Raw genomic sequence first — 14181 nt, 5'->3', positions numbered from 1 at the left:
GATAGATAAATACATTAGATAGATAGATAGATAGATAGATAGATAGATAGATAGATAGATAGATAGACAATAGATAGACAGACAATAGATAGAGATAATCAATAGATAGAAAATAGATACACAATTGATAGATAACTGATAGATAGATAGATAGATAGATAGATAGATAGATAGATAGATAGATAGATAGATAGATACATAGATAGATTAGATAGATACATTAAATAGCTAGCTAGCTAGAAAGACAGACAGATAGATAAATAGATAAATAGATAAATAGATAGAAGATTGCTTTAATTCCCCATGACAGAGATCCAGGGCTCTTCTGCAGAAGAACAGACATTCCCAACAGGATCATGGTTCATTCTATGGCCACATCACCTCCAAGCTCCCAGAGGCCGTGCAAGATCTGGTGCTGCTCTCTGGGAGTGGATCCCAGCTCAAGCCCAGCTCCCTGGCTCAGCCCTGCCTTAGGTTTGCACACTGCTRCTTGAGTTAATGTACAAGCCCTAAATTCAACCACATTTAAAACTTCTTCTAAATTCTCGGTGAGCTCACTGAATAGAAGTAAATTCAGAGAGGGGAATGACTTTATTTCTGCTGGTGAACTATGCACAGATGTGTCCATGTCTGGTTTGAATGTTCCAGGGTGTCTATGGGCCAAGAGCGTACATTGCAACCCAGGGTCCTCTCCCCACTACTGTCATTGACTTTTGGAGGATGGTTTGGGAGTATGAAGTCCTGGTAAGGTGCAGATTCATATTTAAATAYAAAATTCATATGTCTTCTTTTTTAAGAAAAGTTGTTCTCACAGCCAGAAGTCCTTTGTGAGTTATCAGTCAGGGGGAGTGTAAGGGTTTTACTCCAGATGTTGTGTGTGTCCCACATCCCCCCTGTCATCCTCCCACTCATGCCAAGTCTGCTGGTGGCTGTCCCTGCCTTTGGGCACTGGCTGGGCAGGTCCTTGTGCCAGGCTGTGGCTGATGTCCCCAGTGTCACTTGTCTGGCAGTCAGGGCTCAAGGGAAGGCAGCCCATAAAATTTCCTTGTCACTGACATGTACCCACAAGAAACCAGTTTGATTTTGCTGCCTGGATAAGAAACTCATGTTCAGGCTTTTCTAATGAACCTTCTCTCTGCAGGTCGTGGTCATGGCTTGTATGGAGTTTGAAATGGGGAAGGTGAGTAGTGCATCACGGATGGGCCCTGTTGTGACAGTGCCAGGGCAGAGAGAAGCAGATTTTTATTAAATCTTTTTATTGTCAGCAAGCTCCTCTTTGACATGAGCTGTTTGTTGGGTCTCCAGCTGCAAATGGCTCAGTGGGAGATTCCCTGCCCATGAAATGRGATGATCTTTAAGGTCCCTTCCATCCAAACCAGTTCAGGATTCCACAAAATTCTTTAGCCATTTCCAACAGCACAGAGTCTCTCTGGAAAAGGAAAACCAGCAGTGGCAGCTCCAGGGAAGGGAAGGCTGGCAGCAAGAGCTGAGGCTCTTCCCAGCATGAATTTTGTCCTGGAAAGTGAGAGAGGAGACAGCACAGCTGTGCCAGTGGGGAATAACCAAACACATCCTGCTTGTCCCAACAGAAGAAGTGTGAGCGGTACTGGGCAGAGGTGGATGGTTCTCCCCTGCACTGCGGCCCTTTCTCCATCACCTGTGTGAGTGCAGCCCCCTCAACTCCCTATCCCACCCCGTGGCACCCACAGAAAATGTGACTCTGACCTCCTRCCCTGCAGGAAGCTGAGGAGAAGAGGAATGAATATGTGATCAGRACTTTAAAGGTGACCCTGAATGAGGTAAGTAGGAAAGGTCAAGGCAGAATCTGCACCTTGGCCAGTTTTGTTACATGAATAATATATTAAAATATGGTACATTTTGTGCAGAAAATTTTACACTGCTCAGGCTGCTGAATTAGATTTGAAAGCAGTTGAGGGAACAAAGAAAGTAAAAAATTTATTAACTCAGACCTCAGTTTCTGAGGTTGTTTGTCAGTCATGGCAAATCAGACTCCGGGTAAATGAGGCCAAGAATGTCATGAAACGGCTCCTGCAGCAAAACCAGCTGCAAACTGCTCCCCTGCCCTTTGCCTGCTGGTGCAGGTGGGAGCTGGGGATGGCTGCAGCAATCCAGCTTCCCTTGTTGTGCTGATCCCAAACCCTGCCACCGCTCTTCTCCTCCTGCAGGTAACTCGCACCATCCACCACCTCCACTATAAAAACTGGCCTGACCACCACGTGCCCTCATCCATCGAGCCCATCCTGGAGCTCGTTGGGGACATCCGCTGCTACCAGCCCAATGACAGGGTCCCAGTCTGTGTCCACTGCAGGTGGGTGACCTGGCTGCCAGCAGAGAAGGGTCCTGAGGGGTCACAGGGCAGGGACTCTRGCCAAGCCCACGGCCAAGCTCTTCTTGTAGGAAACCCTAAAAKGCAAAGGGAGGATGGCCAGCACGGCCAGGGGAAAGGGAAGGAGGCAGCAGCAGGCCAGCAATAGAATAATGGAACCACAGAATTGTTTAGGATGGAAAAGATCTTTAAAATTCCYTTCRCCCAGCACTGCCAAGGCCACCACTAAACCAYRTCCCAAGTGSCACATCTACACAGCTTTTCAKTGGTGCCTCCACCACTGTCCTAGGCAGCCCATGCCTGTGCTGGACAACGCTTTTGCTGAAAAAATTTTCCCTCATATCCAATCTAAACCTCCCCTGGGCCATTTGAGGCCATTTCCTCTCGTCCTGTCACTGGTTAGYTGGGAGAAGAGACCAATGTCCCGCTAGCTACACCCTCCTGTCAGGGAGCTGTAGAGAGTGAGAAGGTCTGGTTAGGAGAACACCACCACTGGGCACGTCCACATGTGACTGACCATCCCAGGAGGACAGGGAGATGATCTCAGGGGATGGGCTGTATCTCCCAGCCCTGTGCAGCARAGCCCTGCATGGGCTGAAGCTGCAGCAGGGCCACCCTGAGGGTCTGCACCTTCTGCTGTGTGGGTTGGGAGGGTTACATGTGGCTGTGGGTCTTCTCCAAATATCCTTGTCAGAAAACACAGTGTGCCCACCCTCTGAGAACCCCACTGTGGCTGTCATTGCAGTGCTGGCTGCGGCAGAACCGGTGTCATCTGTGCCATTGACTACACACAGAAGCTGCTGAAGGACGGGGTGAGTGCCAGCTCCTCACTCCTCCCATGGCACCTGCACCCCTCTGTCCCCCCAACCTTCCCTCTTATCCCCTCACTGCACTCAGATGGGTTTCAGATGAATGGGAGCCTTCCATAGCCTGACTTGAGATCAGTGGTGGCCAAGCTGCTCTTTTCCCATTCCCAGTTTGTGCCACTCCRCTCTCTTTAGGCACTTCCATTGCTCCCACCCCATCCCAGTGTGACAACACCACACCAGTGGGGCAGAATCCCCCCTCCACTGCTCCCTCTGGCCAGACCTTCAGCTCCTTCACATGGTCCTGTGCTGATTTTCACTCTTCAATACAAMTTTACTGTCTGTATTTGTCTCTCTRTACTCACAGMTCAGACACTCAGTGTTTCCAAACCACTTTACTTTACTCTGACTTTGCAATAACGCTGCACAGGCAGCAATCCCTGGCCCCAGAGCAGGTTGCTGGGACTCGAGGAGGGTCTGCTGTGTTCTGTTCCACAGTTCCCTGAATCCATCCAGCTGGGAAATCAGTGCCATGTCCTTTGTGCTGCCCACAGCTGTTATCAGTGCTGTTAAAAAAAGGGTATTTTCTGTGGAGTGGGAGACAGGAGGTAGGAGGCTGGTTTGTAATAAATAAAATAGTACTTTAGGCAGGTTCTTTGTTAAAAATTCTTGCAGTGACAGGCCTGGATTTCAGACAGTGCTCCGAACTGCATCATAACTTGAAAGCTTAGTGGAATTAAACCTGTCTGTAATTGTTATSAGAGAAATCACAGAAATCATGGAAAGGCTTGGGTTGGAAGGACCTTAAAGATGCTCCCTTTCCAACCTCCTGCCATGGGCAGGGACACCTTCCACTATCCCAGGTTATTCTGARCTCCATCTRTCCTGGYCTTGGGCAYTTCMAGRGAAGGAGCAGCCACAGCTTTTCTGGGCACCCTGTGCCAGGGCCTCCCCACTCTCACAGAGCAGAATTCCTTCCCAATATCTAATCTAAATCTCTCCTCCTTTAGTTTAAAACCATTTTGTCTTTTCTGTTTCTCACAAGATTGTTCCAGTGAACTTCAGCATTTTCAGTCTCATCCAGGAAATGCGCACACAAAGGCCGTGCATAGTGCAGACCAAGGTATGGGTGAGGAATCTCACCAGGTCCATGGTGGGACCTCACCTTTTCACCCAGAGTGGTGGTGCTGGTGGGAGCTGGGGTGTGGAGATGTTCTGCAAAATCCCTTTTCTGAACAGAACAATGATGGTGCAGAAATCTATTTGGTAGCTGAGCATTTCCTTGTAGACCTCTGGGACAGAGCTCACAGTGTGATTTATCAAACTCTTACTCTGTGAAACCAGGGACTGTCCAGGCAATAAAGTGGGAACTTTTCTCAGCTGCAAGAGGCTGAAGAGGAAGCTCAATGCAGAACAGCATTGCTTGCACACCCCARAATCCCCCAAATGCTTCGGTGTGAACCCTGTGGGAGTTGTGGCTTCTGCCTCTTCTCAGAATTCACACCCTGGCCACGGACAGGACAGGCAGCTTCTCTTGGGGGTGATGCTTGATTTGGGAAGAGGTGGCCATTTACAGGTCCCACAGGTGCTGGCTCTCATGTTGTTTGTCTGTCTGGAATGCAGGAGCAGTATGAGCTGGTTTATGATGCAGTGATTGAGCTCTTCAGAAGGCAGATCCAAGCACTGGATGCCCAGAAAGATTCTGCTGCTTCACAGGTAAAAGTCCCAGGTGAAACACCCTGCCTCTTGCAGCCTGGACACTCCAGATCTAACCTCAATTCCTGCTGTAGGCCTGGGGTGAATCTCTGTATTTTCTGGACACCCCAGATCTAACCTCAATTCCTGCTGCAGACCTGGGATGAATTTCTGTATTTTCTGGACACCCCAGATCTAACCTCAATTCCTGCTGCAGACCTGGGATAAATTTCTGTGTTTTCTGCTCCCCTTGAAGCCCAAGCTGAGTCTTTTTTGAAGTTAATCCACAAGGATCCAGCTCTTCCCCTGAACATGTGATGTTTATCACAAAAGAGACCTAGATTTTCTTCAGTCTCAAAACCATTTTCCATTTTCCATGTATTTTAATATTTTTTGCATGAATAGTAAAGTCCCAACATTCTACCAGAGTGGCTAATTTCCATGGGGATTTGCCAGCAAAACTTGCCTTCAGGGAGGGCTTGCAAGCAACTGAGGGATTTTCAGACCTGATTGGGAAGGTCCAAGTTAGGAAGGTCCAGGTTGGGAAGTTTGGGATCACAAGGCAGTGAGGCTGAAGTGTTACCCCACTGTGCTAGTGAGGGAATCAGCACTACAGCCTGGCTGTGGGAGGGCATTGGGGGAAATATCTTGTGAAAAAAACATGGCAAAGTGTCACAGATCTGATACACCTCTGAGGAAAAATGATGTGGTCTTGGTATGAAAATACATATTAACAGGAATAGCCAAAACATCCCTGGTTAAGGCTTTCTTTGCTCTTGTTCTGTGAATGCTGCATGGGCCTCGCTGGATTGAATCCAGGGGAGTAAATGCATCACAGCAAAGCCTGGAAGGTCACAGTSAGCTCTTTTTGACAGAAACTTTTATCTAAAGAATTGGGAAGAGGATCCTGCTATGGGATTTGTGCCTCAGTTGTGCCATAGGATTTGCAGGACATTTCAAGACTGAGCTGAGTGAGAAATAACAGGRAAAAGCCTTTTTGGAGTGGTTAAGGACAGTCTGTGAGCAAAGGTCATGCAGAGCTGGGTTGACACAGAATGCAGAGGACRTCTCAGTCAGGATGTGGTTTTGTAGCTCCTGCCCAAACTTCTCGCCCCCCTATATCTCCCCATCCTCTGAGGACACTGCAGAGCACGAGGATGGCCATGAGCTGCTGTCACGAATGAAACCAGCACCCAACTTGCCCAGCCACATGCCCAGTGTGGGCTCCTGATGGCAGTGTCTGCACAGGCTGCCTGGTTGGTTTGGGATGGTTTTGGCACAGCTGGATGGCTGTAGGGCTCACTGTACTCTCATTTCAGAAAGATGCTGGCAGGAGTTGCTCTTCAGGAGCCTCTGTTTGCAGTTTTCAGCTCCATCTTGGTGTTTTCAAGTTGGTGCTGGTCATTTCCCAAGTGCTTTAGTAATTAAAATAGTTGGCAAAAATTCCAGCTCCTGAAGCAGCATGTTTGTGTTCTTTTCATTCTGCCTCCTCATTCTTGTTTCCCAACATTTCYTTTCCCTAGGAAGGAGCAGGGCATCCTGTAGCCAAGCCAGTCCTGACTCCAGTGGAAGATATTTATGGCCTGAGTTCACTCACCTGGTAAGGCCTCAGCACAAKCATCCCTGGTGGGTGTTTGCAGTCACCCCTGTGAATTCAGAGATGCACTTTTTGGTGTGTGCTTTGGGACACTTCAGTGTCAGCAGTCAGGATCTGCCACCTCCCTTGAGTCCCACTTTGACTCTTGTGTTTGCTCCTAACATAATTCAGAGAATCATAAAGAGTAGAAAAGTATTCTAAGATCAGCRAGTCCAACCATCAACACAGCAYTGCCAGGTCCACTMAACCATGTCCCCAAATGCCACATGTACRTGTTTTTTGAACRCTTCAGGGACAGTGTTTCCACCACTTCCCTGGGAAGYTTGTTCCAATGCMTGATCACCTTTGCTGTGAAGAATTTTTTTCCTAATTTYCTAATAATTCCTGCACTTCTCAYTGATGTGCCTCAGCCTCTTCCCTGTGTGCCATAACCTGTGCCCTTCTTGTGCCCTGGGCTTTGTTTCATGCAATATTTCACGTTTGAACTGAAAACAGTATAAAACAGTACGAAATGGTATAAAGCAGAATAAAACAGTATAAAACAAATAAAACAGTATTAAAAAGTCTCATGCACATGGAGACACCAAGGGCTGGGTCATCCCAACCCTCTGCCTGGCATGGTGTGCCCCCACACTGGTCCCATCTCCCATCTGCACAATCCACTTGAGTGCCCCTTGCTGCAGGGATAGCAATTCTGAGGAGTCCAACTTCCAACAGCAGCAGGAATCCAACTTCCAAGGCTGGTGGGATCTCTCTGTGGCCATGCTTTGAAGCTGTGGGTGCTCCATCCTGGAAGAAGTGTCCAAGGCCAGGATGGATGGGGTTTGGTGCTGGTTTGATGGTTGGGCTTGGGTTGCAGTGTCTGCTTTGTGTAAATAGTTTTGCTTTTTTGGTTCAGTTTGCTGGCATAAAGGGGCCTCTTGTGTTCACCGTTTAACTGTGTTCCAGTGGAGCACAGTTCTTCCCTGTGCTCCTTTCATGAGGCAGAGTCAGGTTCTGCGTTCCTGAAGGAATTTCTCCTGGGGGCAGTGCCAGTGGGCTCACATTTTCTGAGCCCTCGATGACTCTGACCACTTCATTGTGCTTTACTGCAGCTCAGAGCCAGAGGAACAGGCTCCACACCAAAATCTTCCTCTGGAGAAAGATGGGCACCAACATCTCCCTGCGGTGGCACAGAGCAAAGCGTCCCTGCCCTCGCCGTGTGCCACGGGAGCACAGCACAGCTCTGCCCAGGCAGTGCCCCCCATCAGACAGGCAATCTCTTTCGGTGCTTTGAACTTCATCAGCTGCAGGAAGGCAGCTGCTGGCGAGCCCTGGGGTGCTGGGGACGCCCCTCAGAAACGCCGCAGCTGGGAGCTGGAGCTGGACCTGAAGGCAGCAGGTGGAAGGGGGGCTGGTGCCAAAACCCCTCTGGCATGGACTGTATCAACCCCTTCAGTGCCAGGACAGCGAGGAGAAGAATCCTGGGATGCAGGGGATGCCAAGCCTGTTTGGAGTTCACAGTGGCCAAGCTTCCAGGATGGATTTTCCCCTGTGGACCTGAAACCCTCCAGACGAGAAGCAGATGGCCGCCCAAGGCACAGGAACCAGAGGCAATGCCCTCACCCTCACCTRTGCTCAGCAGAAGATCCCTACTTCTCATCCCTCTCTCCAGATGACCCCGTGTCCCCCGTGTTTCCCTTTCTGGAGGGGCAGGATGAGCTTCTCCCTTCTTGCTCTGGCAGTGCCCCACTACAGCCCACCACAGCCAGCTCCTCAGCATCCCACCATGCTCCCCTGAACCAGGAGAGGATGTTCCCCTCGGGTGAGTGCTACCAGGACGGGGGGAAACACAGGACCAGGTCACCCTGGACTGGGGTGGGCTGGAAGGAGTGGTCAGTGTGGTCATTTGGTGTCCAGGCAGGGCTGTGGCTGCTCCTCAGAACTTGGTTCTCATGGGAGCTGAGGGATCAACAGGTTTCATTCTCACTCTCTTTTCATCCTGCCTTAATTTTTTCCCATAAATATTTTTAGAACAGCATTATTTTGCGGTTTGTATTAAACAGCTGCTCTGAACCATTGTGTCACCTTGGAACAGCTTTCACAGGGAGGCAGGGACTGGTGCTGACCAACTCTTACACCAAGGTGCTCCAAAATGTATTCAGAAAGCTCCCAGAWATGGTTTTCTCTGAGGATCTAGTTTTCAGGTCAAACCCCACTCTTTGCTGCAGAGTGAAATCTCATGAGATTGACAGATCCAGGACTTCAGGGGCCCTGAACAAACTGATCCAGTGGGTGACACCCCCACCCATGGCAGGGGTGTTGGATCTAAATGTTTTTTAAGGTCCCTTCCAACCCAAYCCATTCTGTGATTCCATGATCCAACGTGTTATTCCCAGATCTGTACTCTTAAATCCATCACCTGTCATRTGAGAAAGGTGGAATCATTCCTTGATCTGGTTACTCCTGGTCCACTAGGACATTTCCCATTGTCCACAGCTTTGGCACTTGCTCCACTTTGTCCTGCTCAGGCCCCTCAGCATTCAATGTCACAAAGACACACTCGTTATCCCAGTGCCTTGGGAAGTTCTGGGAGTTGCAGCCTGAGCCAAGGAGCAGCGGAATCACCAGCTGTATGCCTGRTTCTGTGCTGGGCTATGCTCATTTTCCTTGTGCAATTGCTGAGAGCTGTTTGGATTTTCAACCCCAGTTTGGAGATGTTTAACCATCATCTCTGCTGTGTGKCAGGGCAGGAGCAGCCTCCTTCTCCACACAGGTCTGTGATCCTCCCATGTCCTGCCATGCCTGTAACCAGTCCATGTTTCTCCAATCAGCCTCCCAGGCACAGCCAGACGATGGTGATGCTCCTCCACCCCTGCCCCARCGCACCCCTGAGTCCTTCATTGTGGCCAGTGAGTCGGGTGAGTGACCACCAATATTGAAYGTGGGGGCTGAGGGACACTGAGGGCTCCAACATTGCTGTGGCTCCCCAGCATCCAGCAGTGCCCTGTGCTCTGGCTGCCTGTGGTGAGAAATGACCTCTCTGGTGTTCAATTGTTTCTAGGACAATTGCCTCTGGCCACTTCAGATTTCCAGATTCCAGACAGAAATCCAAATATCGGAACCTCCTGGGAGTGGAGTGGTGAGTCTCACTCAGATGGGTTTCATGACCCTGCGAGACTGAGACCATGTAAGGTAAGCAGGTGGTTTTTTACCTCTTTTCCAGCACTATTCCTACGCCAATTTCCTTATTATGTTTTCTTCTATAACAAAGACCCTAGTTTTRGTACTTTGTACTTGCCATAAATTATTTCACAGAATCAGAGAATCACAGAATGGTTTGGGTTGGAAGGGACCCATAAGATCATCCCGTTCCACCCCTTGCCATGACAGGGACACCTTCCATGAGGCCAGGGTGCTCTAAGCCCTGTCCAACCTGGCTTTGAACACATCCAGGGATTTCATAGCTCAGGATTGGAAAGAAGATGTGGCCTACAGTCAGAGCCTTTCTTATTAGCATTTACTTTATTCCAAACATTCTTCTTTGGGATTCTAAGACCAGTACAAGTTAATAAACATACTCTTTCTTATTTAGAGAAGGATAATGAAGACAGGAGGTTAGAGTTCYGCTGAGCTTCACATAGTCCTATGACACAAGCAGGAGCTGTACAAAATTTAGGCATCTCTTGATCATCCCATAGTTGAGTGACAGCTCTGTGAAGTGGAAGAAYGAGGCACAAGTCTGTCTTCCTTTACATGAGCGTGGAGGTGTGTGTGGGAGGGTGTTTGCACATCACATCCTTTCCTCATCTTYTCTGGCTTCCTTGTGTGCAAGAAAACAACATTTGAATGTGGGAATTTTAAATACCTGCCTTGTTTTTTTTTCCAGAGTGTGAAGATTTGGAGCCCACGAACAGGTATAAGTTTAACGCTGGGATAATCTTTGGAATTAAAATCTGTGTTTTTTCTAAAATTGCTTTATTTAGTAAATGTCTTKAGGATCTCAGTGCAACAGAAATTGTTGCAAAATAGTTCTGCAACTAAATAGTTCTAACCAGAACTGGACAGTTCTGCAACCAAATGAACTGGTAGTTTTATATTTCCTAATCAGCTCCTGTCTCATCCTGTACATGAGGATGTTCTTTGCAGTCTCCTCTTCTCCTGCATGTTGTGTGTTTCCTTTGAGACAACTGAGATATGCTGGGTGGTTATAAAATACAGGTAGATATTATTCTAAAGCTAGGTAACCAATTCTTTTATCTTTGCTTTCTCAGAGACAGCCCAGGATCGCTCTAATTCTCCTCCTCCGCTTCCTGAAAGAACCCCGGAGTCGTTTGTTGTCGCTGAGGCAGCAGGTAAGTGCTGAGCTCTTTTCTCAGGATGTAACTGAGGTTTTACACTCACATCTAAACCTGTAGGTTTCTGAGAGCGTGGCCCACTTGTTCAAAGCATTAGCAGGTAGCACTTCAGCACTTCACTGCAGGAGAGTTCAGCAAATCCAACAAAAATAAACACACCCAGGGGACCTGCAGGAACTTTCTAGAAATGCTGCATTAGAGGAGATGAAAAGCAACAACAAAGCACTTGGAAAAATGCAGGAGAATTCATGAATGACTGCTGAAAATGTGTATGTGATGTATGTTCCCAGGTCTGCAGCCCGCTGCAAGAAATTCCTCGAGTCGTGCAGGTTTGGAGAAAAAGGGCTTAGAAACATCTTCCAAAGAATTCATGAAATGCTTCAGGAGGAGCAAGGTAAAAGACACAGGGACAAAGGTGTGGGAACTGGAATAGGAGAGAAAAGAGCTGACTCTGGCACAGCTGCTGCTGCTCTCTCTGCTGACAGGGGGAACAGGGCCTGCTTTGAGACTGCTCGTGTTTAGGGCAAGAAAACAAGAGAAATAAAAATATTTTGTAGAAAAAAAAACATACCAGAGGCATTTGGGATGATAGGAAAAAAGCCAAAGAGAATGGGACAAGTTTGCTTTTTATGAGATGTGATACACAGTCACCAGCGAATTCCCTTTATCACAGTACCTGATCAACTGCTTACTACATTTTTTTCCAACAAGTCTTTTTCTTTTCCTATTTCTTTTTTTACAGAGCTTGAAAATATTGAAAAACGTGAAAAAAAGTAAGTCTTGCAAGCTAATATCTTCCCAGTGGGTTTAAGAATGTATTTAAACACTTGTGGGATGGAAATAGCAAGAACCTGAACTTTTCCAGTGTGAAATTCCCTGTACTTTGGAGCAGGACACACAGAGATATGGGTGCTGGGAGAATGTAAGCCCCAGCCTGGATTCTGCCCAGTCTGTTTGGAGTATAAATAAGGAATTTCCCACTAAAATCCCTTTCACCTAAAAATGAAAATACTTATCTTGAAAACAGAACTGCTAAAAAGTGTTTAAAGCACTTCTGAGCAAACGTTTTCTCAGCAGACCTTGCTGCAGTAGTAAATCCACTCCATGTAAATATGGGATTGCACAAATTAAGGGAGAAATTCCTCCCTGTGAGGGTGSGGAGGCCCTGGCACAGGGTGCCCAGAAAAGCTGTGGCTGCCCCATCCCTGGAAGTGTCYAATGCCARGATGGATGGGGCTTGGTRCTGGTTTGATGATCTTAGAGGCCTTTTCCAACCTAAAGCATTCCACRATYCCATGAGTTCARCTCTGGAATTGCCAGTGCACAACTRCTCCAGTCTCATTTTYTATTTCTAGGCATCTGCAGTCCATCTTCACTGACAAAATCATCAGAACCTGYCCCGACAAACTCTCCGAGGCCTTTCCTTAACTTTGGTATGTTTTCCTCTTGGTGTTTTGGTAGGAAGAACCTGGTACTTGGAAGTCTAAATGTCAGGCAGAACACTTACAAATTACACACATTGCAAGTAATGCTCATTGGTTTTTATACATTTTGTTTTTACACATTTCATTTTTACACATTTACAACTTTATTCACAACTACAGGATGTTGCTTTTCTCTCGTATCTTAAAGCTTTGGAAAGATCTGAAATTACAAGTATTTCCAAATCCTGTGTTATTTTAAGGAATTACATAATCAGCATCTATAGCTGAAGTTGTTACATTAAAAAATATATCATTTCTTCCTAGGCTTTGCAAATCGATTTTCAAAACCTAAAGGACCAAGAAATCCACCCCCAGCATGGAATATTTAGGTACATTTTATGGGTTTGGCGTCGCAGATTTGTGAAGTCCTCCTGAAATACTTGGAATTTCCATCCCATTGAGGCTTCCATCAAAATAAACACATCAAAAGCTGTTGCACGGTACTAGCACCTCAGGCACTACTTGAACATTCATTGAATTTAAAACTGGAGTTTTTAACTAAAGAAGAATGTAAAAGGACCAGGAGCTTTCAGTTAATTCACAACAGGATGGAAGGCAAACCTCAGAATACAGCTTTTATCCGAAGGAGGGACGTATTTTTGTTCCATTTTGTAATCAGTTCAAAAGGATGGATTTGTGCTGATGGAGCCCAGTGAAGACTATGGAATGATCTGGAAAACCAACAGAGGACAGTAAAGTGGATCAAGACCCTCACTCACATTTTTAGGTCTATTGCAATCAAAGACACAGAAATGTTTACATTACTTGGACTAAGACAGAATTAGCAGCCCAGATTTTAGAAATAATATAAGCTTTTTTTTCCCCTTCCCACCATCGGAGCGAATCAGAGCATTTTTCTGGATTTTTGGACAGTAAGACTTAAGATGGTGATTGATCTTATAGAAACTAAACTGGTGTAACTGGACTGCACAATTGGCTGACCCAGCTGTTCTTCTATCTGGAAAAAAAAATCCCAAAACACCACCACAGCAAGCAAAATATTATTGTATTTTTAAAAACAATGCTGTTTTTAAGCATTTTGATTTCCAGCACAAAATTTCAGGTGGGAACAGGGAAGGGGAGATTTGTCAGATTCCTCACCAGATGCCACTGCTGTTTCTTCAGTGGGGAGGGATAAAGATGCTGAGAACTGCTTTGTATGATTGGTTTTTTCTGTAAAGACGGGGGGGAAAAAAAGGTGGGATTTCAGGTATTAGGTCAAGAGGAATCTGCTGACCACTGTTGGAATAGAAAACTCAGATGATTTAAAGTTGGAGGAATAGCCAATACTGCCTTATTTATTTCTGAAGTCACAGGTTTTCTTAAGAGCAGAGAACAGTAAAAGCCTTTACCCAAATTATATTCCTGTTTCTCCCAGGCTGGACGGGGTTTGGAGCAACCTGGCCTAGTGGAAGGTGCCCCAGCCCATGGCAGTGGTTGGAACAAGATTTTTAAGTTCCCTCCCAACCCGTAACATTTATGATTCAATGATTTTATTCCATCCCATTGCCATAGGCAGGGATGGCCTCCCAGGGCTCGCTCCAACAGCTCCACACCATCTCCCTCGTCAGGAAAGCACCCCCAGCACCCCGCGGTCGGTGTTTAATGGATGACGCACTTGAGATCAAGCGAGAATCGCCGATAAAATAAAGTTTTTCACCCACTCCCGCCTCTCCGCCCGGCGCTCCCTCAGCGCTTTCCCGCCCTCCCCCCGCCGCCCACGTGACCCGCGCCGCGCGCACGCGCCCCCGCGCTCCGAACTACAGGTCCCAGGGTGCCCCGCGGCGGCGCGTGCGCGGCGGCGCCCGGCGCTCGGGCCATTTAAATGTGTGTGAGGGAGCCCCTGAAATGGCCGCGCAGGTCGCCGCGGTGCCGCGGGCCCCGGAGGAGCCGCCGCCGCCGCCCTCAGCGGACC

The 14181-nt window shown here is 47.6% G+C and overlaps 1 protein-coding gene across 1 annotated transcript in view; it reads left to right on the top strand.

Moving 5' to 3' along the window:
- PTPN22 (protein tyrosine phosphatase non-receptor type 22) overlaps window positions 1–13893 on the top strand; it is a 19061-nt gene extending 5168 nt beyond the window's left edge. Inside the window, exons 4-21 of the mRNA XM_057384247.1 lie at window positions 649–744; window positions 1142–1180; window positions 1590–1661; window positions 1740–1799; window positions 2187–2329; window positions 3093–3159; window positions 4199–4276; window positions 4777–4869; window positions 6372–6448; window positions 7540–8249; window positions 9259–9345; window positions 9489–9619; window positions 10314–10341; window positions 10699–10779; window positions 11073–11176; window positions 11525–11555; window positions 12138–12215; window positions 12531–13893. Coding sequence (XP_057240230.1) covers window positions 649–744; window positions 1142–1180; window positions 1590–1661; window positions 1740–1799; window positions 2187–2329; window positions 3093–3159; window positions 4199–4276; window positions 4777–4869; window positions 6372–6448; window positions 7540–8249; window positions 9259–9345; window positions 9489–9619; window positions 10314–10341; window positions 10699–10779; window positions 11073–11176; window positions 11525–11555; window positions 12138–12215; window positions 12531–12595 — 2040 coding nt within the window. The 3' untranslated portion in view covers window positions 12596–13893. The remainder of the gene's footprint in view (window positions 1–648; window positions 745–1141; window positions 1181–1589; window positions 1662–1739; window positions 1800–2186; window positions 2330–3092; window positions 3160–4198; window positions 4277–4776; window positions 4870–6371; window positions 6449–7539; window positions 8250–9258; window positions 9346–9488; window positions 9620–10313; window positions 10342–10698; window positions 10780–11072; window positions 11177–11524; window positions 11556–12137; window positions 12216–12530) is intronic.
- Window positions 13894–14181: the final 288 nt, after the last annotated feature.

This window comes from Malurus melanocephalus, unplaced genomic scaffold, assembly GCF_030028575.1.
Source record: "Malurus melanocephalus ecotype Western Australia unplaced genomic scaffold, MMel_1.1 scaffold_693, whole genome shotgun sequence".
NCBI lineage: Eukaryota > Metazoa > Chordata > Aves > Passeriformes > Maluridae > Malurus > Malurus melanocephalus.
The sequence above is the reverse complement of the archived record's forward strand: the minus strand, read 5'-3'. Positions and strand labels throughout refer to the sequence as shown.